At 40.0% G+C, this 27,114-nt stretch overlaps 1 protein-coding gene across 1 annotated transcript in view; it reads right to left on the bottom strand.

Moving 5' to 3' along the window:
* Nucleotides 1-27,114, bottom strand: part of C3H4orf17 (chromosome 3 C4orf17 homolog) — a 205,483-nt gene that overhangs the window by 21,760 nt on the left and 156,609 nt on the right. The window contains exon 3 of the mRNA XM_037830316.1: nt 25,671-25,892. Coding sequence (XP_037686244.1) covers nt 25,671-25,740 — 70 coding nt within the window. The 5' untranslated portion in view covers nt 25,741-25,892. The remainder of the gene's footprint in view (nt 1-25,670; nt 25,893-27,114) is intronic.

The following is a 27,114-nucleotide window of genomic DNA, read 5'->3' as shown; positions in this document are numbered from 1 at the left end:
AAGTCAGTGTAGCCAATGTAGTTTGCAATATAGGCTTCCTTACAAAGTTCTCCCATTTTAACAGCGTTGATAACCAGGCCCACATCGGTGACCTTAGTCTGGAAGTCAGTGGAGTGAGTTTGCCCTCTATTCCAGATAGACCCCTCAATTCTCATTTCTTGATAATGACCAAGAGGGATTGTGCTAATCCTCTTCATGAATGCCAGATTTAGATTTTTTAAGGCATTCAGAAAGCCTCAATATAATAAATCCTCTTAGAATAGGTACACTGGCTTTTCTTTTGTACCAACAAAAAGTAAAAAGCTGTTGGAGCAGGAACAGGAGGGAAGGAAAGGTAGATTGTAAAAGGCAGAATGAAGGAGAGCTTGGTAAAAAGGGCCTTCTTCCTCATTGTCAGAGCCGTCTGAGTTCATTCACTCTCCCAACAGCTACTTGTTTTGGGTTCAAATACAGGATTTGGTTCAAATGCAGAATTGAGGGAAAGTCCTCTTTTCAATATCAATACCAAGTCACACAGACTTGGACGGCTTAGAAAATGGGGGCTTAGAGGAAGTTGCCAGGGAAGCTTCTGGGTAGCGCTTATCACACCTGCCAATTCTTCCAAATCCACCTCTGGTATCACTAGTCCATTCCCTGCTCATCTGTCCATTTGGAAGACATCAAAGAGGCCTTTATGGACAACCCTGTCTGAAATGCACCCCATTGTTCTCTGTTCCCTATGCTCTTTTATTATTCTCACAGTGTTTGATGCCCGTCAAATTTGATCTGTTTGACATTACTGCTTTGAGCTGCACTAGAATGCAAGCTTCATGAGTGCAGAGTTTTGTTATTTTGTCTTCAATTCCATTCCCAGTGCCTGGTGCAAAGTAGAGGCTCAATGATTATTTCTTGAATGAATAACACAGCCAAATATGAAGCTTTTATTTAGTCTAATACCTAGAACTTTCGTGATAATAACTGGTTCTAAAAGGAAATGAGCAAGATGGCAGACTGGTGAGCTGTAAGTTTTAGTTACTCCTCCAGGAAAGTAGGTAAAAAGCCAGGAACTGCGTGGACTGGACACCACAGAGCAATCTGTCTTTGGGCATACTTCATACAACACTCATGAAAACGTGGAAGTGCTGAGATCAGCGAAATCTGTAAGTTTTTGCGGCCAGGGGACCCGCGCCCCTCCCTGCCAGGCTCAGTCCCGGGGGAGGAGGGGCTGTCAGCTCCGGGAAGGAGAAGGGAGAACTGCAGTGGCTGCTCTCATTGGAAACTCATTCTACTGATTCAAACTCCAACCATAGATAGACTGAGACCAGACACCAGAGACTCTGAGAGCAGCCAGCCCAGCAGAGAGGAGACAGGCATAGAAAAAAAACAACAAGAAAAACTCCAAAATAAAAGCAGAGGATTTTTGGAGTTCTGGTGAACACAGAAAGGGGAAGGGCGGAGCTCAGGCCTTGAGGCGCATATGCAAATCCCAAACCAAAGCTGATCTCTCTGCCCTGTGGACCTTTCCTTAATGGCCCTGGTTGCTTGGTCTATTAGCATTTCAATAACCCATTAGATCTCTGAGGAGGACCGTTTTTTTTTTTTTAAATCCTTTTTTCTTTTTCTAAAACAATTACTCTAAGAAGCCCAATACATAAAGCTTCAAAGAATTGCAATTTGGGCACGTCAAGTCAAGAGCAGAACTAAGAGAGCTCTGAGACAAAAGGCAATAATCCAGTGGCTGAGAAAATTCACTAAACAACACAACTTCCCAAGAAAAGGGGGGTGTCCACTCACAGCCACCATCCTGGTGGACAGGAAACACTCCTGCTCATCGCCAGCCCCATAGCCCAGAGCTGCCCCAGACAACCCAGTGTGACGGAAGGGCTTCAAATAACAGGCACACACCACAAAACTGGGCGTGGACATTAGCCTTCCCTGCAACCTCAGCTGAATGTCCCAGAGCTGGGAAGGTGGAGCAGTGTAAATTAACAAAGCCCCATTCAGCCATCATTTGAGCAGACTGGGAGCCTCCCTACACAGCCCAGCAGCCCAGAACTGCCCTGGGGGGACGGCACTCACCTGTGACATAGCACAGTCATCCCTCAACAGAGGACCCGGGGTGCACAGCCTGGAAGAGGGGCCCACTTGCAAGTCTCAGGAGCCATACGCCAATACCAAAGACTTGTGGGTCAGTGGCAGAGGCAAACTGTGGCAGGACTGAACTGAAGGATTAGACTATTGCAGCAGCTTTAAAACTCTAGGATCATCAGGGAGATTTGATTGTTAGGGCCACCCCCCCTCCCCGACTGCCCAGAAACACGCCCCACATACAGGGCAGGCAACACCAACTACACACGCAAGCTTGGTACACCAATTGGGCCCCACAAGACTCACTCCCCCACTCACCAAAAAGGCTAAGCAGGGGAGAACTGGCTTGTGGAGAACAGGTGGCTCGTGGACGACACCTGCTGGTTAGTTAGAGAAAGTGTACTCCACGAAGCTGTAGATCTGATAAATTAGAGATAAGGACTTCAATAGGTCTACAAACCCTAAAAGAACCCTATCAAGTTCAGCAAATGCCACGAGGCCAAAAACAACAGAAAATTATAAAGCATATGAAAAAACCAGACGATATGGATAACCCAAGCCCAAGCACCCAAATCAAAAGACCAGAAGAGACACAGCACCTAGAGCAGCTACTCAAAGAACTAAAGATGAACAATGAGACCATAGTACGGGATATGAAGGAAATCAAGGAGACCCTAGAAGAGCATAAAGAAGACATTGCAAGACTAAATAAAAAAATGGATGATCTTATGGAAATTAAAGAAACTGTTGACCAAATTAAAAAGATTCTGGACACTCATAGGACAAGACTAGAGGAAGTTGAACAACGAATCAGTCACCTGGAAGATGACAGAATGGAAAATGAAAGCATAAAAGAAAGAATGGGGAAAAAAATTGAAAAACTCGAAATGGACCTCAGGGATATGATAGATAATATGAAACGTCCAAATATAAGACTCATTGGTGTCCCAGAAGGGGAAAAAAAGGGTAAAGGTCAAGGAAGAGTATTCAAAGAAATTGTTGGGGAAAACTTCCCAAATCTTCTAAACAACATAAATACACAAATCATAAATGCTCAGCGAACTCCAAATAGAATAAATCCAAAAAAACCCACTCCGAGACATATACTGATCACACTGTCAAACATAGAAGAGAAGGAGCAAGTTCTGAAAGCAGCAAGAGAAAAGCAATTCACCACATACAAAGGAAACAGCATAAGGCTAAGTAGTGACTACTCAGCAGCCACCATGGAGGCAAGAAGGCAGTGGCACGATATATTTAAAATTCTGAGTGAGAGGAATTTCCAGCCAAGAATACTTTATCCAGCAAAGCTCTCCTTCAAATTTGAGGGAGAGCTTAAATTTTTCACAGACAAAGAAATGCTGAGAGAATTTGCTAACAAGAGACCTGCCCTACTGGAGATACTAAAGGGAGCCCTACAGACAGAGAAACAAAGACAGGACAGAGAGACTTGGAGAAAGGTTCAGTACTAAAGAGATTCGGTATGGGTACAATAAAGGATATTAATAGAGAGAGGGAAAAATATGGCAAACATAAACCAAAGGATAAGATGGCTGATTCAAGAAATGCCTTCACGGTTTTAACGTTGAATGTAAATGGATTAAACTCCCCAATTAAAAGATATAGATTCGCAGAATGGATCAAAAAAAATGAACCATCAATATGTTGCATACAAGAGACTCATCTTAGACACAGGGACACAAAGAAACTGAAAGTGAAAGGATGGAAAAAAATATTTCATGCAAGCTACAGCCAAAAGAAAGCAGGTGTAGCAATATTAATCTCAGATAAAATAGACTTCAAATGCAGGGATGTTTTGAGAGACAAAGAAGGCCACTACATACTAATAAAAGGGGCAATTCAGCAAGAAGAAATAACAATCGTAAATGTCTATGCACCCAATCAAGGTGCCATAAAATACATGAGAGAAACACTGGCAAAACTAAAGGAAGCAATTGATGTTTCCACAATAATTGTGGGAGACTTCAACACATCACTCTCTCCTATAGATAGATCAACCAGACAGAAGACCAATAAGGAAATTGAAAACCTAAACAATCTGATAAATGAATTAGATTTAACAGACATCTACAGGACATTACATCCCAAATCACCAGGATACACATACTTTTCTAGTGCTCACGGAACTTTCTCCAGAATAGATCATATGCTGGGACATAAAACAAGCCTCAATAAATTTAAAAAGATTGAAATTATTCAAAGCACATTCTCTGACCACAATGGAATACAATTAGAAGTCAATAACCATCAGAGACTTAGAAAATTCACAAATACCTGGAGGTTAAACAACACACTCCTAAACAATCAGTGGGTTAAAGAAGAAATAGCAAGAGAAATTGCTAAATATATAGAGACGAATGAAAATGAGAACACAACATACCAAAACCTATGGGACGCAGCAAAAGCAGTGCTGAGGGGGAATTTATAGCACTAAACGCATATATTAAAAAGGAAGAAAGAGCCAAAATCAAAGAACTAATGGATCAACTGAAGAAGCTAGAAAATGAACAGCAAACCAATCCTAAACCAAGTAGGAGAAAAGAAATAACAAGGATTAAAGCAGAAATAAATGACATAGAGAACAAAAAAACAATAGAGAGGATAAATATCACCAAAAGTTGGTTCTTTGAGAAGATCAACAAGATTGACAAGCCCCTAGCTAGACTGACAAAATCAAAAAGAGAGAAGACCCATATAAACAAAATAATGAATGAAAAAGGTGACATAACTGCAGATCCTGAAGAAATTAAAAAAATTATAAGAGGATATTATGAACAACTGTATGGCAACAAACTGGATAATGTAGAGGAAATGGACAATTTCCTGGAAACATATGAACAACCTAGACTGACCAGAGAAGAAATAGAAGACCTCAACCAACCCATCACAAGCAAAGAGATCCAATCAGTCATCAAAAATCTTCCCACAAATAAATGCCCAGGGCCAGATGGCTTCACAGGGGAATTCTACCAAACTTTCCAGAAAGAACTGACACCAATCTTACTCAAACTCTTTCAAAACATTGAAGAAAATGGAACACTACCTAACTCATTTTATGAAGCTAACATCAATCTAATACGAAAACCAGGCAAAGATGCTACAAAAAAGGAAAACTACCGGCCAATCTCCCTAATGAATATAGATGCAAAAATCCTCAACAAAATACTTGCAAATCGAATCCAAAGACACATTAAAAATATCATACACCATGACCAAGTGGGGTTCATTCCAGGCATGCAAGGATGGTTCAACATAAGAAAAACAATCAGTGTATTACAACACATTAACAAGTCAAAAGGGAAAAATCAATTGATCATCTCAATAGATGCTGAAAAAGCATTTGACAAAATCCAACATCCCTTTTTGATAAAAACACTTCAAAAGGTAGGAATTGAAGGAAACTTCCTCAACATGATAAAGAGCATATATGAAAAACCCACAGCCAGCATAGTACTCAATGGTGAGAGACTGAAAGCCTTCCCTCTAAGATCAGGAACAAGACAAGGATGCCCGCTGTCACCACTGTTATTCAACATTGTGCTGGAAGTGCTAGCCAGGGCAATCCGGCAAGACAAAGAAATAAAAGGCATCCAAATTGGAAAAGAAGAAGTAAAACTGTCATTGTTTGCAGATGATATGATCTTATATCTAGAAAACCCTGAGAAATCAACGATACAGCTACTAGAGCTAATCAACAAATTTAGCAAAGTAGCGGGATACAAGATTAATGCACATAAGTCAGTAATGTTTCTATATGCTAGAAATGAAGAAACTGAAGAGACACTCAAGAAAAAGATACCATTTTCAATAGCAACTAAAAAAAATCAAGTACCTAGGAATAAACTTAACCAAAGATGTAAAAGACCTATACAAAGAAAACTACATAACTCTACTAAAAGAAATAGAAGGGGACCTTAAAAGATGGAAAAATATTCCATGTTCATGGATAGGAAGGCTAAATGTCATTAAGATGTCAATTCTACCCAAACTCATCTACAGATTCAATGCAATCCCAATCAAAATTCCAACAACCTACTTTGCAGACTTGGAAAAGCTAGTTATCAAATTTATTTGGAAAGGGAAGATGCCTCGAATTGCTAAAGACACTCTAAAAAAGAAAAACGAAGTGGGAGGACTTACACTCCCTGACTTTGAAGCTTATTATAAAGCCACAGTTGCCAAAACAGCATGGTACTGGCACAAAGATAGACATATAGATCAATGGAATCGAATCGAGAATTCAGAGATAGACCCTCAGATCTATGGCCGACTGATCTTTGATAAGGCCCCCAAAGTCACTGAACTGAGCCATAATGGTCTTTTCAACAAATGGGGCTGGGAGAGTTGGATATCCATATCCAAAAGAATGAAAGAGGACCCCTACCTCACCCCCTACACAAAAATTAACTCAAAATGGACCAAAGATCTCAATAGAAAAGAAAGTACCATAAAACTTCTAGAAGATAATGTAGGAAAACATCTTGAAGACCTTGTATTAGGAGGCCACTTCCTAGACTTTACACCCAAAGCACAAGCAACAAAAGAGAAAATAGATAAATGGGAACTCCTCAAGCTTAGAAGTTTCTGCACCTCAAAGGAATTTCTCAAAAAGGTAAAGAGGCAGCCAACTCAATGGGAAAAAATTTTTGGAAACCATGTATCTGACAAAAGACTGATATCTTGCATATACAAAGAAATCCTACAACTCAATGACAATAGTACAGACAGCCCAATTATAAAATGGGCAAAAGATATGAAAAGACAGTTCTCTGAAGAGGAAATACAAATGGCCAAGAAACACATGAAAAAATGTTCAGCTTCACTAGCTATTAGAGAGATGCAAATTAAGACCACAATGAGATACCATCTAACACCGGTTAGAATGGCTGCCATTAAACAAACAGGAAACTACAAATGCTGGAGGGGATGTGGAGAAATTGGAACTCTTATTCATTGTTGGTGGGACTGTATAATGGTTCAGCCACTCTGGAAGTCAGTATGGCAGTTCCTTAAAAAACTAGATATAGAGCTACCATTCGATCCAGCGATTGCACTTCTCGGTATATACCCGGAAGATCGGAAAGCAGTGACACGAACAGATATCTGCACGCCAATGTTCATAGCAGCATTATTCACAATTGCCAAGAGATGGAAACAACCCAAATGTCCTTCAACAGATGAGTGGATAAATAAAATGTGGTATATACACACGATGGAATACTACGCGGCAGTAAGAAGGAACGATCTGGTGAAACATATGACAACATGGATGAACCTTGAAGACATAATGCTGAGCGAAATAAGCCAGGCACAAAAAGAGAAATATTATATGCTACCACTAATGTGAACTTTGAAAAATGTAAAACAAATGGTTTATAAAGTAGAATGTAGGGGAACTAGCAGTAGAGAGTAATTAAGGAAGGGGGAACAATAATCCAAGAAGAACAGATAAGCTATTTAACATTCTGGGGATGCCCAGAAATGACTATGGTCTGTTAATTTCTGATGGATGTAGTAGGAACAAGTTCACTGAAATGTTGCTATATTATGTAACTTTCTTGGGGTAAAGTAGGAACATGTTGGAAGTTAAGCAGTTATCTTAGGTTAGTTGTCTTTTTCTTACTCCCTTGTTATGGTCTCTTTGGAATGTTCTTTTATTGTATGTTTGTTTTCTTTTTAACTTTTTTTTCATACAGTTGATTTAAAAAAGAAGGGAAAGTTAAAAAAAAAAAAAAAGAAAAAAGACAAACAAGGAAAAAAAAAAAAAAGATGTAGTGCCCCCTTGAGGAGCCTGTGGAGAATGCAGGGGTATTCGCCTACCCCACCTCCATGGTTGCTAACATTACCACAGACATAGGGGACTGGTGGTTTGATGGGTTGAGACCTCTACCATGGGTTTTACCCTTGGGAAGACGGTTGCTGCAAAGGAGAGGCTAGGCCTCCCTGTATTTGTGCCTAAGAGTCTCCTCCTGAATGCCTCTTTGTTGCTCAGATGTGGCCCTCTCTCTCTGGCTAAGCCAACTTGAAAGGTGAAATCACTGCCCTCCCCCCTACGTGGGATCAGACACCCAGGGAAGTGAATCTCCCTGGCAACGTGGAATATGACTCCTGGGGAGGAATGTAGACCCGGCATCGTGGGATGGAGAACATCTTCTTGACCAAAAGGGGGATGTGAAAGGAAATGAAATAAGCTTCAGTGGCAGAGAGATTCCAAAACGAGCCGAGAGATCACTCTGGTGGGCACTCTTATGCACACTTTAGACAACCTTTTTTAGGTTCTAAAGAATTGGGGTAGCTGGTGGTGGATACCTGAAACTATTAAACTACAACCCAGAACCCATGAATCTCAAAGACAGTTGTATAATAATGTAGCTTATGAGGGGTGATAGTGGGATTGGGAATGCCATAAGGACCAAACTCCACTTTGTCTAGTTCATGGATGAATGTGTAGAAAAGTAGGGGAAGGAAACAAACAGACAAAGGTACCCAGTGTTCTTTTTTACTTCAATTGCTCCTTTTCACTCTAATTATTATTCTTGTTATTTTTGTGTGTGTGCTAATGAAGGTGTCAGGGATTGATTTAGGTGATGAATGTACAACTATGTAATGGTACTGTAAACAATCGAAAGTACAATTTGTTTTGTATGACTGCGTGGTATGTGAATATATCTCAATAAAATGATGATTAAAAAAAAATAAATAAATAAATAAAAAAAAATAAGGAAATGAGAACAAAATTCTTGAAGACAGCATCACATGTTTTCATCATTATCTCTTAAACACCAAGGTTAGTGACTGGCCCATGTACATAGTGAAAAATTGGCTGCAAAATGCAACATATAAAACCTTCTTAAAATGCAAATAAATCAATGGGAAAACCCTATTTTCTATGCTACCTTCTTTAAATAGTAAAGTTTTGTGCGTGTATGCATTTAGATGTGAATGAATTCAGACTCCTATCCAGGAGTCCAGAAAGAATTATATAAAAATGTAAAGAGTCAAATGGAATACCATTAAAATGGCTTCAGAGTCAAATGGGACAGAGCAAATGAGTTAAAGCTAGTCAGGGAAATGCAAAATTCAATCCAGTGAAGGAGGTTAGCTATAATTTTGTGGGGATTTCATTAACTTCCTTTACTATACAGAAGAATTAGACAATGGACTCTTGAGCCCGAGAAAAACCAGCCATCCCTAAAAGACACCAAGTTTCTTTTACTTAAGTGATTATAAATAAAGGTGCACCCTTGTTGGCAGATGTCAGGTAAAGACTCAAATCTCACATCCCTGCCTGATTCTCATATTAATGTGCAACCTTAGTTTGAGGAGAAAGTAACCCTAACTTTTTGTGCAGTGTAATTGCTTCCTTCATGGATGAGTGTCCTTTAACTCTGGGAGAGTTTAGAATTAAAGATAGAAGAGATAAAATAAGAAAAATATATAGTATTTTTTTTTCATAGGTTAAGTTTAGTAAAAACCAGTGCATATATGTTTTTAAAATGAATATAAAATTTAAGGTAATTTGGCACGTTAGAATATTTAAGATGAGACTTGGAATTACAACTTAAAATGTGTATAAAAATAACTTTATGCTTCTGATTTTAAGTAGATATGAAACTATTAAGTTGGTACACAGTATAGGAGTGTTTTAAATAATGTATTTAACCATATTTAAAGTTTGTTTTATTTACTGGAGTTATTGACATGCTTAAGGAAGTTGCTTCTTAGGAATATGAAATATTTAAAAAGAAGATTACATTTAATGAATAATTACCATTTAAATTTTGAAAGACATTTAATTAACTAAATGCACTAAGTTCATAAATGGGAGCAAATATTAAAGATGCCCTTGAAATTGATTATTAAAATTTACTAGATTTATAAGTAAAATAATAAGGCTTATAAGTTGAATTTTAAAAGTTAAGGAAAATCAAAAGTTTGGGAATTTTTCATTTAAAATTCAATTTAAAAATAACAAACAAATGGTCTTTTTTTGTGCACAAAATTCCCCATTAAAAACGCCAAAAATTTTATGTCAATGTAGTTAGTGGTAAAAAAGTATTAGTTCTCATTTTATAACTTCCATTTCATAGTCTCCTCCCTAGGTAGGTAAGACTTATCTGGCTTCTACAGCATGAGAGAAGGGTGTGGGGGAGTGGGACTGTTTTTGTTCCCTCCACTTGGTTCCTCCTTCTCCACTCATTGCTTCTAGCTCCTCCAGAGCTGGGGTGGAAGGATGAGGAGTGCTGGAGAAGACACAAAGTCTTACTTGCTTAATGGTGTTTTAATTTAGTGTTGGGGTGTATGTGAGGCAGAGAAGAATGCTGGCTCTTTGTCCCTTTGGGTCCTTCGTGGGTTCTTTAGAGACCTGAGCTGAGATCTCTGACACTGTTCACTATCATGGATAATGTACCTACCAGATAACTATTACTATCTCTTCCTCCTCCTCCAGACCCAGAGTAAAATCTCACCCAGCCTCTTTCAGCTGGGATTGCCCTGTTACAGCACTTGGCCCTATTGAGCTGAATCCCTTCTAGACAGTTCTAGGTCACCTTCCTTCCAGAGCATCTACTCTGGCCTGTGGGAGATAAGACCCCTTGCCCTGTCTTCCATGGGAGAGCAACTTAATCCCACTCTTTTGCTCCTTCGGCTGGCTCCAGCCAGCCTCTTGTCTTTAGATTGGGAAGTTTCTGTGTCCTCCCTAGCATAAAGGACACAGGACAAGTTTGCTCGAAGAACAGTCTCCCCACAGTCTGCTGCTGAATCAGTTTAAGGAAGACCAGGAACACCACAGGCAAGGAGCTAGCCAGCCAGGGAGATCTGTCTCTCTCTACAGATTCCAGACTCTACAAATGTTCTCTGGAAAGCCCTGCAGGTGTAGGCAGCCCCACTGCTCCTCACAGAGGGGAGGGGAAGGCACAGCATCCCACTGACTTTTTCAAAGACATCCTCACTTTTTCCTTTCAATGAACCTTTACTCTTCTCTTAGCCTGGAGGTAGCCAATGGCTACCACGGCAGGGCCAGCTTTTGATCATCCCTTAGCAAGTTATGCACAGATAATCTCATAATTTGGCCTTAGCCAAAATGCTGAAACAAGAAAAGCCTTATTTGTTCTTATGACAGTTGCTTCTACTGCTTTGTGTCATACAGTAATGAGTCAATCTTCTTTAGTGACAATGTCCTTTGTTCAAATAAATTTTACTCCACCTTTGTCTTCTGCCTGGATCAAAGCTAGAAAACCTCCAGCAAGCAAAAGTAAGATTTTAAGATAACCATTTCTATAAATTCAAGCTGTTCTTGTTCTGGTGATAGGGCTTGTGGAAATCACCAGTTTGTTAATGTGGAAATTTTTCAGCTTTTATGTGTGCTGATCTTTCTATGGATGATCCCATTTACTGCTCTTTCTTCAAAATCTTTTCCCTCTATTTTCTTTTTTCTTTTTTTTTTTTTTAATTTTCCCTTCTTTTTTAAATCAACTGTATGAAAAAAAGTTAAAAAGAAAACAAACATACAATAAAAGAACATTTTAAAGAGACCATAACAAGGGAGTAACAAAAAGACAACTAACCTAAGATAACTGCTTAACTTCCAACATGTTCCTACTTTACCCCAAGAAAGTTACATAATATAGCAACCTTTCTGTGAACTTGTTCCTACTATATCCATCAGAAATTAACAGACCATAGTCATTTCTGGGCATCCCCAGAACGTTAAAAAGCTTATCTGTTCTTCTTGGATTATTGTTCCCCCTTCCTTAATTACTCTCTACTGCTAGTTCCCCTACATTCTACATTATAAACCATTTGTTTTACATTTTTGAAAGTTCACATTAGTGGTAGCATATAATATTTCTCTTTTTGTGCCTGGCTTATTTCACTCAGCATTATGTCTTCAAGGTTCATCCATGTTGTCATATGTTTCACGAGATCGTTCCTTCTTACTGACGCGTAGTATTCCATCGTGTGTATATACCACATTTTATTTATCCACTCATCTGTTGAAGGACATTTGGGTTGTTTCCATCTCTTGGCAATTGTGAATAATGCTGCTATGAACATTGGCGTGCAGATATCTGTTCGTGTCACTGCTTTCCGATCTTCCGGGTATATACCGAGAAGTGCAATCGCCGGATCGAATGGTAGCTCTATATCTAGTTTCTAAGGAACTGCCAGACTGACTTCCAGAGTGGCTGAACCATTATACAGTCCCACCAACAGTGAATAAGAGTTCCAATTTCTCCACATCCCCTCCAGCATTTGTAGTTTCCTGTTTGTTTAATGGCAGCCATTCTAACCGGTGTTAGATGGTATCTCATTGTGGTCTTAATTTGCATCTCTCTAATAGCTAGTGAAGCTGAACATTTTTTCATGTGTTTCTTGGCCATTTGTATTTCCTCTTCAGAGAACTGTCTTTTCATATCTTTTGCCCATTTTATAATTGGGCTGTCTGTACTATTGTCATTGAGTTGTAGGATTTCTTTGTATATGCAAGATATCAGTCTTTTGTCAGATACATGGTTTCCAAAAAGTTTTCCCATTGAGTTGGCTGCCTCTTTACCTTTTTGAGAAATTCCTTTGAGGTGCAGAAACTTCTAAGCTTGAGGAGTTCCCATTTATCTATTTTCTCTTTTGTTGCTTGTGCTTTGGGTGTAAAGTCTAGGAAGTGGCCGCCTAATACAAGGTCTTGAAGATGTTTTCCTACATTATCTTCTAGGAGTTTTATGGTACTTTCTTTTCTATTCAGATCTTTGGTCCATTTTGAGTTAATTTTTGTGTAGGGGGTGAGGTAGGGGTCCTCTTTCATTCTTTTGGATATGGATATCCAACTCTCCCAGCCCCATTTGTTGAAAAGACCATTATGGCTCAGTTCAGTGACTTTGGGGGCCTTATCAAAGATCAGTCGGCCATAGATCTGAGGGTCTATCTCCGAATTCTCAATTTGATTCCATTGATCTATATGTCTATCTTTGTGCCAGTACCATGCTGTTTTGGCAACTGTGGCTTTATAATAAGCTTCAAAGTCAGGGAGTGTAAGTCCTCCCACTTCGTTTTTCTTTTTTAGAGTGTCTTTAGCAATTTGAGGCATCTTCCCTTTCCAAATAAATTTGATAACTAGCTTTTCCAAGTCTGCAAAGTAGGTTGTTGGAATTTTGATTGGGATTGCATTGAATCTGTAGATGAGTTTGGGTAGAATTGACATCTTAATGACATTTAGCCTTCCTATCCATGAACATGGAATATTTTTCCATCTTTTAAGTTCCCCTTCTATTTCTTTTAGTAGAGTTATGTAGTTTTCCTTGTATAGGTCTTTTACGTCTTTGGTTAAGTTGATTCCTAGGTACTTGATTTTTTTAGTTGGTATTGAAAATGGTATCTTTTTCTTGAGTGTCTCTTCAGTTTGTTCATTTCTAGCATATAGAAACATTACTGACTTATGTGCATTAATCTTGTATCCCGCTAATTGCTAAATTTGTTTATTAGCTCTAGTAGCTGTATCGTCGATTTCTCAGGGTTTTCTAGATATAAGATCATATCGTCTGCAAACAATGACAGTTTTACTTCTTTTCCAATTTGGATGCCTTTTATTTCTTTGTCTTGCCGGATTGCCCTGGCTAGCACTTCCAGCACAATGTTGAATAACAGTGGTGACAGTGGGCATCCTTGTCTTGTTCCTGATCTTAGAGGGAAGGCTTTCAGTCTCTCACCATTGAGTACTATGCTGGCTGTGGGTTTTTCATATATGCTCTTTATCATGTTGAGGAAGTTTCCTTCAATTCCTACCTTTTGAAGTGTTTTTATCAAAAAGGGATGTTGGATTTTGTCAAATGCTTTTTCAGCATCTATTGAGATGATCAATTGATTTTTCCCTTTTGACTTGTTAATGTGTTGTAATACACTGATTGTTTTTCTTATGTTGAACCATCCTTGCATGCCTGGAATGAACCCCACTTGGTCATGGTGTATGATATTTTTAATGTGTCTTTGGATTCGATTTGCAAGTATTTTGTTGAGGATTTTTGCATCTATATTCATTAGGGAGATTGGCCGGTAGTTTTCCTTTTTTGTAGCATCTTTGCCTGGTTTTCGTATTAGATTGATGTTAGCTTCATAAAATGAGTTAGGTAGTGTTCCATTTTCTTCAATGTTTTGAAAGAGTTTGAGTAAGATTGGTCAGTTCTTTCTGGAAAGTTTGGTAGAATTCCCCTGTGAAGCCATCTGGCCCTGGGCATTTATTTGTGGGAAGATTTTTGATGACTGATTGGATCTCTTTGCTTGTGATGGGTTGGTTGAGGTCTTCTATTTCTTCTCTGGTCAGTCTAGGTTGTTCATATGTTTCCAGGAAATTGTCCATTTCCTCTACATTATCCAGTTTGTTGCCATACAGTTGTTCATAATATCCTCTTATAATTTTTTTAATTTCTTCAGGATCTGCAGTTATGTCACCTTTTTCATTCATTATTTTGTTTATATGGGTCTTCTCTCTTTTTGATTTTGTCAGTCTAGCTAGGGGCTTGTCAATCTTGTTGATCTTCTCAAAGAACCAACTTTTGGTGATATTTATCCTCTCTATTGTTTTTTTGTTCTCTATGTCATTTATTTCTGCTTTAATCCTTGTTATTTCTTTTCTCCTACTTGGTTTAGGATTGGTTTGCTGTTCATTTTCTAGCTTCTTCAGTTGATCCATTAGTTCTTTGATTTTGGCTCTTTCTTCCTTTTTAATATATGCATTTAGTGCTATAAATTTCCCCCTTAGCACTGCTTTTGCTGCATCCGATAGGTTTTGGTATGTTGTGTTCTCATTTTCATTCGTCTCTATATATTTAGCAATTTCTCTTGCTATTTCTTCTTTAACCCACTGATTGTTTAGGAGTGTGTTGTTTAACCTCCAGGTATTTGTGAATTTTCTAAGTCTCTGATGGTTATTGACTTCTAATTGTATTCCATTGTGGTCAGAGAATGTGCTTTGAATAATTTCAATCTTTTTAAATTTATTGAGGCTTGTTTTATGTCCCAGCATATGATCTATTCTGGAGAAAGTTCCGTGAGCACTAGAAAAGTATGTGTATCCTGGTGATTTGGGATGTAATGTCCTGTAGATGTCTGTTAAATCTAATTCATTTATCAGATTGTTTAGGTTTTCAATTTCCTTATTGGTCTTCTGTCTGGTTGATCTATCTATAGGAGAGAGTGATGTGTTGAAGTCTCCCACAATTATTGTGGAAACATCAATTGCTTCCTTTAGTTTTGCCAGTGTTTCTCTCATGTATTTTGTGGCACCTTGATTGGGTGCATAGACATTTACAATTGTTATTTCTTCTTGCTGAATTGCCCCTTTTATTAGTACGTAGTGGCCTTCTTTGTCTCTCAAAACATCCCTGCATTTGAAGTCTATTTTATCTGAGATTAATATTGCTACACCTGCTTTCTTTTGGCTGTAGCTTGCATGAAATATTTTTTTCCATCCTTTCACTTTCAGTTTCTTTGTGTCCCTGTGTCTAAGATGAGTCTCTTGTATGCAACATATTGATGGTTCATTTTTTTTGATCCATTCTGCGAATCTATATCTTTTAATTGGGGAGTTTAATCCATTTACATTCAACGTTAAAACCGTGAAGGCATTTCTTGAATCAGCCATCTTATCCTTTGGTTTATGTTTGCCATATTTTTCCCTCTCTCTATTAATTTCCTTTATTGTACCCATACCGAATCTCTTTAGTACTGAACCTTTCTCCAAGTCTCTCTGTCCTGTCTTTGTTTCTCTGTCTGTAGGGCTCCCTTGAGTATCTCCAGTAGGGCAGGTCTCTTGTTAGCAAATTCTCTCAGCATTTCTTTGTCTGTGAAAAATTTAAGCTCTCCCTCAAATTTGAAGGAGAGCTTTGCTGGATAAAGTATTCTTGGCTGGAAATTTTTCTCACTCAGAATTTTAAATATATCGTGCCACTGCCTTCTTGCCTCCATGGTGGCTGCTGAGTAGTCACTACTTAGTCTTATGCTGTTTCCTTTGTATGTGGTGAATTGCTTTTCTCTTGCTGCTTTCAGAACTTGCTCCTTCTCTTCTGTGTTTGACAGTGTGATCAGTATATGTCTCGGAGTGGGTTTATTTGGATTTATTCTATTTGGAGTTCGCTGAGCATTTATGATTTGTGTATTTATGTTGTTTAGAAGATTTGGGAAGTTTTCCCCAACAATTTCTTTGAATATTCTTCCTAGACCTTTACCCTTTTCTTCCCCTTCTGGGACACCAATGAGTCTTATATTCGGACGTTTCATATTATCTATCATATCCCTGAGGTCCATTTCGAGTTTTTCAATTTTTTTCCCCATTCTTTCTTTTATGCTTTCATTTTCCATTCTGTCATCTTCCAGGTCACTGATTCGTTGTTCAACTTCCTCTAGTCTTGTCCTATGAGTGTCCAGAATCTTTTTAATTTGGTCAACAGTTTCTTTAATTTCCATAAGATCATCCATTTTTTTATTTAGTCTTGCAATGTCTTCTTTATGCTCTTCTAGGGTCTTCTTGATTTCCTTCATATCCCGTACTATGGTCTCATTGTTCATCTTTAGTTCTTTGAGTAGCTGCTCTAGGTGCTGTGTCTCTTCTGGTCTTTTGATTTGGGTGCTTGGGCTTGGGTTATCCATATCGTCTGGTTTTTTCATATGCTTTATAATTTTCTGTTGTTTTTGGCCTCGTGGCATTTGCTGAACTTGATAAGGTTCTTTTAGGGTTTGTAGACCTATTGAAGTCCTTATCTCTAATTTATCAGATCTACAGCTTCGTGGAGTACACTTTCTCTAACTAACCAGCAGGTGTCGTCCACGAGCCACCTGTTCTCCACAAGCCAGTTCTCCCCTGCTTAGCCTTTTTGGTGAGTGGGGGAGTGAGTCTTGTGGGGCCCAATTGGTGTTCCAAGCTTGCGTGTGTAGTTGGTGTTGCCTGCCCTGTATGTGGGGCGTGTTTCTGGGCAGTCGGGGAGGGGGGGTGGCCCTAACAATCAAATCTCCCTGGTGATCCTAGAGTTTTAAAGCTGGTGCAATAGTCTAATCCTTCAGTTCAGTCCTGCCACAGTTTGTCTCTGCCACTGACCCACAAGTCCTTGGTATTGGCGTATGGCTCCTGAGACTTGCAAGTGGGCCCCTCTTCCAGGCTGTGCACCCCGGGTCCTCTGTTGAGGGATGACTGTGCTATGTCACAGGTGAGTGCCATCCCCTCAGGGCAGTTCTGGGCTGCTGGGCTGTGTAGGGAGGCTCCCAGTCTGCTCAAATGATGGCTGAATGGGGCTTTGTTAATTCACACTGCTCCACCTTCCCAACTCTGGGACAATCAGCTGAGGTTGCAGGGAAGGCTAATGTCCACACCCAGTTTTGTGTTGTGTGCCTGTTATTTGAAGCCCTTCCGTCACACTGGGTTGTCTGGGGCAGGTCTGGGCTATGGGGCTGGTGATGGGCAGGAGTGTTTCCTGTCCACCAGGATGGTGGCTGTGAGCGGACACCCCCGTTTTCTTGGGAAGTTGTGGTGTTTAGTGAATTTTCTCAGCCACTGAATTATTGCCTTTTGTCTCAGAGCTCTCTTAGTTCTGCTCTTGACTTGACGTGCCCAAATTGAAAGTCTTTGAAGCTTTCTGTATTGGGCTTCTTAGGGTAATTGTTTTAGAAAAAGAAAAAAGGATTACAAAAAAAAAAAAGGGTCCTCCTCAGAGATCTAATGGGTTATTGAAATGCTAAGAGACAAAGCAACCAGGGCCATTAAGGAAAGGTCCACAGGGCAGAGAGATCGGCTTTTCTTCGGGATTTGCATATGCGCCTTAGGGCCTGAGCTCCGCCCTTCCCCTTTCTGTGTTCACCAGAACTCTAAAAATTCCTCTGCTTTTATTTTGGAGTTTTTCGTGTTGTTTTTTTTTTTTCTATGCCTGTCTCCTCTCTGCTGGGCTGGTTGCTCACAGATTCTCTGGTGTCTGGTCTCTGTCTATCTATGGTTGGAGTCTGGATCAGTAGAATGAGTTTCCGATAAGGGCTACCACTGCAGTTCTCCCTTCTCCTTCCCGGAGCTGACAGCCCCTCCTCCCACGGGACTGAGCCTGGCAGGGAGGGGCGTGGGTCCCCTGGCCGCAAAACTTACAGATTTCGCCGATCTCAGCAGTTCGACATTTTCATGAGTGTTGTATGAAGTATGCCCAAAGACAGATTGCTCTGTGGTGTCCAGTCCACGCAGTTCCTGGCTTTCTACCTACTTTCCTGGAGGAGTAACTAAAACATACCCCTACACTCATTTCTTAACTCCCCATTGCCCCTTCCCCCATTTCTCTTAACCCAAACTCTATTTTTCATCTCTATGGTTATATTCTCTGATAATTTCTTTGTATTTACTATGGGGCTTAAAATTAACCTCTTAAATGCATAGCAATCTTGTTTTTCTTTGATACCACCTTCACTTCAATAGGACACATAAACTATGTTCCTATACTCCTCCATTCCCCCACCTTTATATAGATGTCTAAAATTACATATTTTACATTGAGTTCAAAACCACTGATTTGTCATTAGAGTTTGTGTATTTTATATCATGTAGGAAGTAAATAGTGGAGTTACAGTTCAAAAATTATTGACTTCTATTTGTATTCCATTGTGGTTGGAGAATGTGCTTTGAGTATATATATTTTAAATTTCTTGAGGCTTGTTTTATGTCCCAGCTTATGGTCCCTTCTGGAGAAAGATCTGTGATCACTGGAGAAAACTGAGTGTCCTGGTGATTTGGGATGTAAGGTACTATACATGTCTGTTAAAATTCTCTATATTTCTTTCTCCTTTCTTTGTTTCTCTGTTGGTAGGGCTCTCTTTGGAATCTGAATTAGGGCAGGTCTTTTATTGGCAAAGTCTCTCAGCATTTGTTTGTCTGTGAAAAATTTAAGCTCTCCCTCAAATCTGAAGGAGAGTTTTGCTGGATAAAGTATTCTTGGTTGGAAATTTTTCTGTCTCAGAATTTTAAATATGTCATGCCACTGCCTTCTCGCCTCCATGGTGGCCACTGAGTAGTCACAACTTAGTCTTACGTTGTTTCCTTTGTATGTGGTGAATTGCTTTTCTTTTGTTGCTTTCAGAACTTGCTCCTTCTCTTCAGTACTTGAGAGTCTGATCAGAACATGTATTGGAGTGGGTTTATTTGGATTTATTCTATTTGGAGTTCACTGGGCATTTATGCTTTGTGTATTTATATTGTGTAGAAGGTTGGGGAAGTTTTCCCCAACAATTTCTTTGACTCCTCTTTCTAGACCTTTACCCTTCTCTTCCCCTTCTGGGACACCAATGAGTCTTAAGTTTGGATGTTTTATTTTATCTATCATATACCTGAAATCCATTTCGATTTTTTCGATTTTTTTCTCCATTCTTTCTTTTGTTCTTTCATTTTATGTTCTGTGGATTTCTAGGACACTGAGATGCTGTTCAGCTTCCTCTAGTCTTGTATTGTGAATATCCAGAGTCTTTTTAATTTGGCCAACAGTTTCTTTTATTTCCATAAGATCTTCTATTTTTTTATTTACTCTTGCAATGTCTTCTTTATGCTCTTCTAGGGTCTTCTTTATGTCACTTACATCCTGGGCCATGGTCTTCTTGATGTCCTTTAAATCCTTTGCCATGTTTTCATTCCTTGATTGTAGTTCTTTGATTAATTGTGCAAGGTACTTTTTCTCTTCCGATATCTTTATTTGTGTGTTTGGAGTTGGATTCTCCATATCATATGGTTTTATCATATGCATTAAGATTTTCTGTTGTTTTTGTCTTCTTGGCATTTGCTTTGCTTGGTAGCGTTCTTTCAAGTTGTAAAAAAAATACCTATCTAATTTTTCAGAAACACAGTTTGGTGGCATACACTTTCTCTAACTACCCAGCAGATGGCGTCTGTGAGTCACCTATACCCCTCAAGTCAGTTCTCCATCTTGTCCCCGCAGTATGTGGGGAAATGATTCTTGTGGGGTTCAGTTGGAGAACTCAGTTTGGGTGTGTTGCTGGAGCCGTCCACCCTGAATGTGGGGCGTGTGTACAGGTGGCCAGGGAGGAAGGACAGTTTTAATATTCAAATCCCCCATGTTCCTGGGGATTCAAGGCCGCCACAAAAGTCTATGCCTTCATTTCATTTCAGCCCCAGACCCTCTCTCTCGCTGTCCCACAAACCACTGGACTTCGCGTAGTGTCCCTGGATTCTCCGAGCAGGTCCCCCCGCCCAGCTGCAATCCTCCAGGTCCTCTGCGAATGCCGTGCTACGTCACCAGTGTGCACCGTCCCTCAGGGGAAGCCCCGGGCCGTCCCGGGGCACTTTCAGCCTGATGCAAAGATGGCCGAACGGGGCGTCTCCACACCCCCCTCCTCGCACAGTTCCTCCGTCCCAGCTCCGGGACTACTGGTGGGGCTCTGGGCTGTGGGCACAGACCTGGTCAGGAGTTTATCCAGCCCTCCAGGAAGCCAGCTGCTAGCTGCAGGGTTTGTTTCTGCTTCTGGCTCTCCCCTCTGTTCCCCCAACCCTAAGGGTATCTGCAGCGGGCTATCTTCCAGGCCAGACACCGAGAGGCCGGCCCAGCCCCTTCTTGCTGTGTTTTACTGCGTGGTTCCCACTATCGCAGCTGCAGCCGCTCCTGGGTCCCCCCCCTGCCTTTTTTTTTAAAAGAGCCCGTTGGTCTCCAAATGCCAAACTCTGGCTTTCCCAGACCGCTGCATGGCTGCAGGTCTTCCAGCCAGCTTACTCACTCTTTTCAGAATGCAGACTTCTGGTTTTACCAAGTATACATGGCCTCTGTGGAACTAGAAGACCTCGCGCAGCTGGTGCATCACTGCAATTGGTATTCTGGGTCACCCTCTGGTTCTTATCTAGTGTTTTTCACGGAGACGTATTTTTGCCCCGTCTCACCTAGCCACCATCTTAGTTTCTCCTCCAGAATGATTTTTAAAATCATTTGTCAAGGGAACACAATTACTAAATGACAGAGGTAGAACCTGATCTATGATGATTGCTGTGCCAGTTTGAATGCATTATGTCCCCCAAAATGCCATTATCTTTGATGTAATCTTGTGTGGGCAGATGTATCAGTGTTGATTAGATTGTAATTCTTTGAGTGTTTCTGTGGAGATATGCCCCACTCAACTATGGGTGATGACTCTGATTGGATAATTTCCATGGAGGTGTTACCCCACCCATTCAGGGTGGGTCTAAATTAAATCACTGGAGCCACATAAATGAGCTGACAAACAGAAGGAACTCAGTGCAGCTGAGAGTGACATTTTGAAGAGGAGCTACAGCCAAGAGGGACGCTTTGAAGAATGCACAGAAGCTGAGAGAGGAGCTGCAGAAGAGAGGCAGTTTGAAGACGGCCGTTGAAAGCAGGCTTGTGCTCCAGAGAAGCTAAGAGAGGACAAATGCCCCAGGAGCAACTGAGAGTGACATTTTGGAGAAAAGCTGAATCCTAGAGAGGAATGTCCTGGGAGAAAGCCATTTTGAAACCAGAACTCCAGAGCAGACACTGGCCATGTGCCTTCCCAGCTAACAGGTTTTCCAGACACCATTGGGCATCCTCCTGTAAAGGTACCCTATTATTGATGACTTACCTTGGACACTTTATGGCCTTAAGACTGTAACTTTGTAACCAAATAAACCCCCTTTTGTAAAAGCCAATCCATTTCCAGTGTTTTGCATTCTGGCAACATTAGCAAACTAGAACAATTGTTCTGAAGGAAACTATAAGATGCTATGAGAAAATGCCAAAAGGAGACCTAATTTATACTGGGAATGTGAAGCCTGGAAGGTTGTTTGAAGTGACATAATGGGAGAAAGTTTTATGGCTAGAGGGAACAGTATATGTGAAAATCCAGAGGCCAGAAAGGACCAAGGAGCTTAGACAAGTCCAATAATGGGATTGAGGTGGGAGGCTGGGGGCAGGGGTGTGTGGGTTGATATGAAATGAATCGTAAGAGATAGGCAGATGCCGCATCACAGGGAAATTTTTAGCCTATGTCAAAATGCATAGTGTTATCCTAAGTGCATGGGAAAACTCTGAAGGAATCTGAGCAGGGTATATAAATAGTTAAATTTACATTTTAATATGATCTTTTTGGTTGTTTTGTGGAGAATGGATTGGATGAGGGCAAAGGTGGAAGTAGTCAAAGCAAGAGTGGCCTAGAATGGAGTAGTGACAGTAGTGACAGTGGCCATGAGCAAAGTGGCTTGATTTACAAAAGATTTAGAAAGGAAAGTGACAAGATCAAGTGACATATTGAAAAAAAGGAAGGGAAGGAGAGGGAGGAGTTAAAAAAGATTCCCAAATTTATGATAGCATTTACTTGTTAGGGTAGACTGGTTGGAGGACCAAGTTTGTGAGAGAAGATCAAGAGTCTAATTTCAAAGAGCAAGTTCAAGGTGCCTGCAAAGCATCTGAATATCTCATGAATAGGTCAAGTAGGCAGGTCTACACTTTAGGAGTCTGAGCTTAAGATACACATTTGGAAGTATTTAGCCTACAAATGGTATTTGAAACTTGTGAATGAGTGTATTTGCCTAGGGCCACAATATAGATTAAAAAGAGGACACGGCCAATGACTGAGCTGTGAGGGACCCCAACATTAATTGCAGAACCAGCAAAAAACACTGAGAAGGAGAAGCCAGAAATGTAGGAGAAAACCTAGGAGAGTATGGTGTTATAGAAGCTAAATTTTAAAATGCTATAAATAAAGGAATGATTGTGTCAAATGCTTCTGAGAGGTCAAGATGAGGATTTAACAGTGTCTGTGGTAGATATTTGTCAGGTCTACCCAGAATCCATTTCTTCTTTACCTTTACTGGTAGCACTCAGATATTTTATTATCTTCCCCATGTCTACTTGTCAGAACCCATGAAGCCATGTGCTTTGGGAAATGTTGAACCTTTTGCCGTACCATGGTAACTGGTTATCTGAACCATGGCCTAGTAATCCGTGCATCCCATTTTCCTGGTCACAGAGATTTGTTCAGGGTGGCATATGACTTGGGCATGTGTGTCAATAAGATATGAGGAGAGTTTTGCTGGAATCCACTTGGAAAGAAGCCAGTGTGGCTGCAGATGTGAAACTGAGAACTGATGTAACCGTGTTACTGCTATGTGGGAAGCAAGTCAGTTCTATGATGAGGCTGACACTGTGGAAGACAGAGTGGAGAGATGAAAGAAAGTAGGTTTCTATGTTATCAGTGGGCCATCAAACCAAACCAAACCCGAAGCCCTCCTAATTTCTGAACTTTCCTGTTACCTGAGTCAGTAGATCCTCTTTGTTGTACAAGCTAGTTTGTTTTTTGTTACTTGCAACCATGGGCTTCCTTAATGAGATATGCTCATTGCATTTGTCAAAATGGAGGGTAGTAGTAACTTTAGCAAGCACAGTTTATGTGGAATGGTGGGTGAAAAGGCCAGGCTGGAGCAGATTTAAGAGGGGCTTGGAGGTGAGGAAGTGAAAACCATGAGTGTAGATATCTCCTTTGGCTATGAAGGGATATAAATTCCTTTGGACAATATACAGAGCCTTTTTAAATCTGGCCTCTTACCTACTTCTCTACCCTCACTCCCCATTATCCCTTCCCCCTTGTGTGCTCCATAACAGGCATTTCAATCCTCTGTACTTAAAATTTCCTAACGCTCTGTGCAGTGTTTGTATTTGCTGTTCCCTTTGCCTCCCTTCTTCATGTGCTGAACCATGATAAAGATATTGTTATTACCATTTTACAGATGAAGGAGCTGAAAACAGAGAGCCTACAAAGCTCTCTGAAACAGAGAGCTTACAAAGATCAAATAGCTAATGAGTTGGTTGACCAGCCAGTCAGCCAGGCATTCTGGCTCCAAAGGCCAAACTTTTGCTTCTATTGTCACTCCAAATAAATATTAGTTGAATGAATGAATGAATGGCTGGTTGGCTGGCTAGTTAGATGACAGAATGAATAAAGAGATGACACATATTCATGCCTTTAAATATTACCTCTATATTAATGGCTTCCAAATGTACATCTAATTCCTGACTTCCCATTTAAGATCCAGGCACAGATTCCCACCTGTGGGCAGCTCATTTCCATTTGGATGCCTGGTGTCACTACACATGAAGTTGCCCTACCACTGAACTGATTTGTTTGTGTCTAACTCATTCTGACTAGAATTTAAGCCCTGTGAGGGTAAGGACTTTTTTCTTCTTCTTTATGGCTATATCTCCCATGTCTAGAACACAGATCAATATGTATTAGCGATTGAATAAATACTCGCTGAATGAAATGATCTCACCTTCTCCCTCCCTGCTTTTCTGTTTCATCAAACACAGCATATTCTTTCAGACAAAGGTGTGATAACTGCGGACTGGGAGGGAATGAAGGAAATGTTCATCTTTGATTTGCTCCTCTTCTTCATGCTCTCTCCTAAGTCAGTTGCCAGGACCTTTTAATTTTCCCTAGAAACTCTCTCAAGCCTGTGTTGGGCCATTGCTTAGTCCCATTGCCGGCAGCATAGTGGAGCTATTGGTCCTCACATGTCTGGATGAGTGCAGGAGCCTCCTAATTCTCTTCCCTACCTCCAGGCTCTGCCCTTGTTCCAACAAGGAATGGTTCACTTTTACCCTGTCAGGGGTTTTTAGTGTCAATTTTTCTGTCCCGATACGCCACAGGATATGACATATTTCTATCATGGGGCTCACTATGGTGGTGATTCTCATTTATGAAGTGATTCCTCTGTTCCTTAAATATTAGAATCTCTGAGATGGTGTGAAGATGTATGTTAGGTCCAACAAGTTATTTAAATATGCTACTTCGGTGTGGGGTGGAGTATCGCACACTTACTTTGTCCTGGGGAATCCTTCATCACACTATCAAGTCCAAATAGTTCTGCATGTTTTCTGTGTATCGTAACCTTGATAATCTACCTCTCAAAATAGCAGTACACTTTCCCTCTTCCTTTGTTTATTGTTTTTTTTTTTATCTGTACCAACTGGAAATATGTGTAAATGGTATACACTTCTTCATTCCGAGCTAACTTGTACTGCCTCTCATTGTTGTCTACTTTAATTTCCAAGACGTCTATGGCATAAAGTTAAAGTAAAAGGAAAGAAGGAAAGTAGCAAGGAAGAAGGGAAGTGAGGGAGGGAGGGTGAGAAAGGAAGAGAGAGAAAGAGAAAGATATGGAGGAGAGAGACAGAGAGTGAGAGAGAGAGAGAGAGAGAGAGAGAGAGAGAGAGAGAGAGAGAGAGAAAGGCAGGGTAAAAATAAGTGCTTCTCCAAGGCTGGATATTTTGCATGTACCTGCCAGCATGTCTGTGCTAATTCTTAAAATACTGAAATACTTTGACACCAGTTGGTAAATAGCTGCTGTCCCGATCTCCCTGAATGGCCACCACTCCCTGGGCCACTTCGATCCATCTCCAAGGCCCTCTCCTAACAATCAAGCAATCCATAGTTCTGGCATCTGGGCCGGGTCATCAATGCCCGTGCCTTAGCAATGGTTAAATATTTTGAATAGCACCCTTGTGTTTACCCAGAAAAATCATCAAGTAGCACAAGCGTGGAAGAGAGAGACATTCGGGGGCCTTGAATTCCCTTACCTTTTATGTGGCAGACGCGTCTGGGATGAGGAGTGTGCCTGACTAGAAAACAGCTTCCATTTCTATCCATAATAGAGTGGCCTTTGCTCCCAAACGGAAGAGCAGTGGTCGGGATTTGAGGTTCGTGTTCATGGGGTGTTGGTTTCCCACTCTGCACTGCTGGCACAGAAATTCTTGGGGTCTACTGCACCGATTAGCCTCACTTCCAGATGTGCTCAGACCCTGAAATCACAGAATCACAATAGTTCTGGCATGAGATTCTTGATGATTTTCCATCTTTTTGCTTTGCACTGAAATTTTTTCTCGAGCCACAGCAATGTGAGGCTACTTTATTTTGGACCAAACTTTGGTACATATTGAAATCGATATAGGCACAGAGAGAAACAGAAAATATTTCTTCCTGGAAAAATCAAAACATTTGTGAGAAACTTAAAATATATTCTATATTTAATTGTGCTTTGTTGGTTTACCAACAGAAATTACATTATATGGTTATTATCAATTTTGATGTAGCAAATTAAAATGATGGCTTTAAAATACAATATCTACAAATGAACTTTATATTAAATTACTTTTTGATAAGGACCTGTCACACTGAATTTTAAGAAAAACGGCCTCTTGCATATGTATCATCTTCTGAGAGGATGGTAAAATCTAAAGGAGAAAAAAAATCTAGTAGTAAAAGAATGACATTAGATCTATGGATGATAAAACTGGAAAGCCTTTGGCATATAGTTGTTTGCAATATTCAATAATATTTGATGATGTTCCTTCAGTCATTTAGCAAACATTTATTAGACACCTACAGTGTTGTCAGCCTAGGGGATGAAATGATGCTTATGGCTTTTGGAAAATTTATGGCCTTGTGGGAAAGAAAATTTCCAGATTAAGAAAATAGAAAAGAGTTATTTAAACTTCCCTGAAAACAGTAATTACTCTCAAAATCTAAGAAGGATGTTTATCTGGTGTTTGTTCTATATATCCTATTGTATCTGGAAAGTTTTTTCATTGTAGCAGTATAGGGAAATACACATTTCATTTTCATCTTTGGTAAGGGAAGTTTTTGTTCTTTTTTTGACAGAATAATTTACAGTGTCAAGACAGTTCCACATTCTAGAAATTGATCTCAAAAATTTGTTGGGTGGTTGGGGAAGATATTTTTAGTTCATGGTTATCTTTTTAGATCAGAGCAATCTGTTCAAGTTTTTCAGGGTATGTTTTCAGAGTGTATGGTATGTAAATTACCAGCTCTGTTGTCACAAAATATCTGATTTTCAGGAATTTCAGCTTGATATACAGAAATGCTAAAAGTATTCTAGGTTGAATAAAATATGTTTAAACATTTTTAATTCAGAAAATTCTATTATCTAACAAAAATATATTTTCTTATTGCTTCCTATGAATACCACAAGGATTTAGTTCCAACTTCATTTTATAACTCAAA

The sequence above is a fragment of the Choloepus didactylus genome, chromosome 3 (genome assembly GCF_015220235.1).
Source record: "Choloepus didactylus isolate mChoDid1 chromosome 3, mChoDid1.pri, whole genome shotgun sequence".
Taxonomy (NCBI): domain Eukaryota; kingdom Metazoa; phylum Chordata; class Mammalia; order Pilosa; family Megalonychidae; genus Choloepus; species Choloepus didactylus.
Note: the sequence above shows the minus strand (reverse complement) of the source record. Positions and strands in the feature narration are given on the sequence as shown.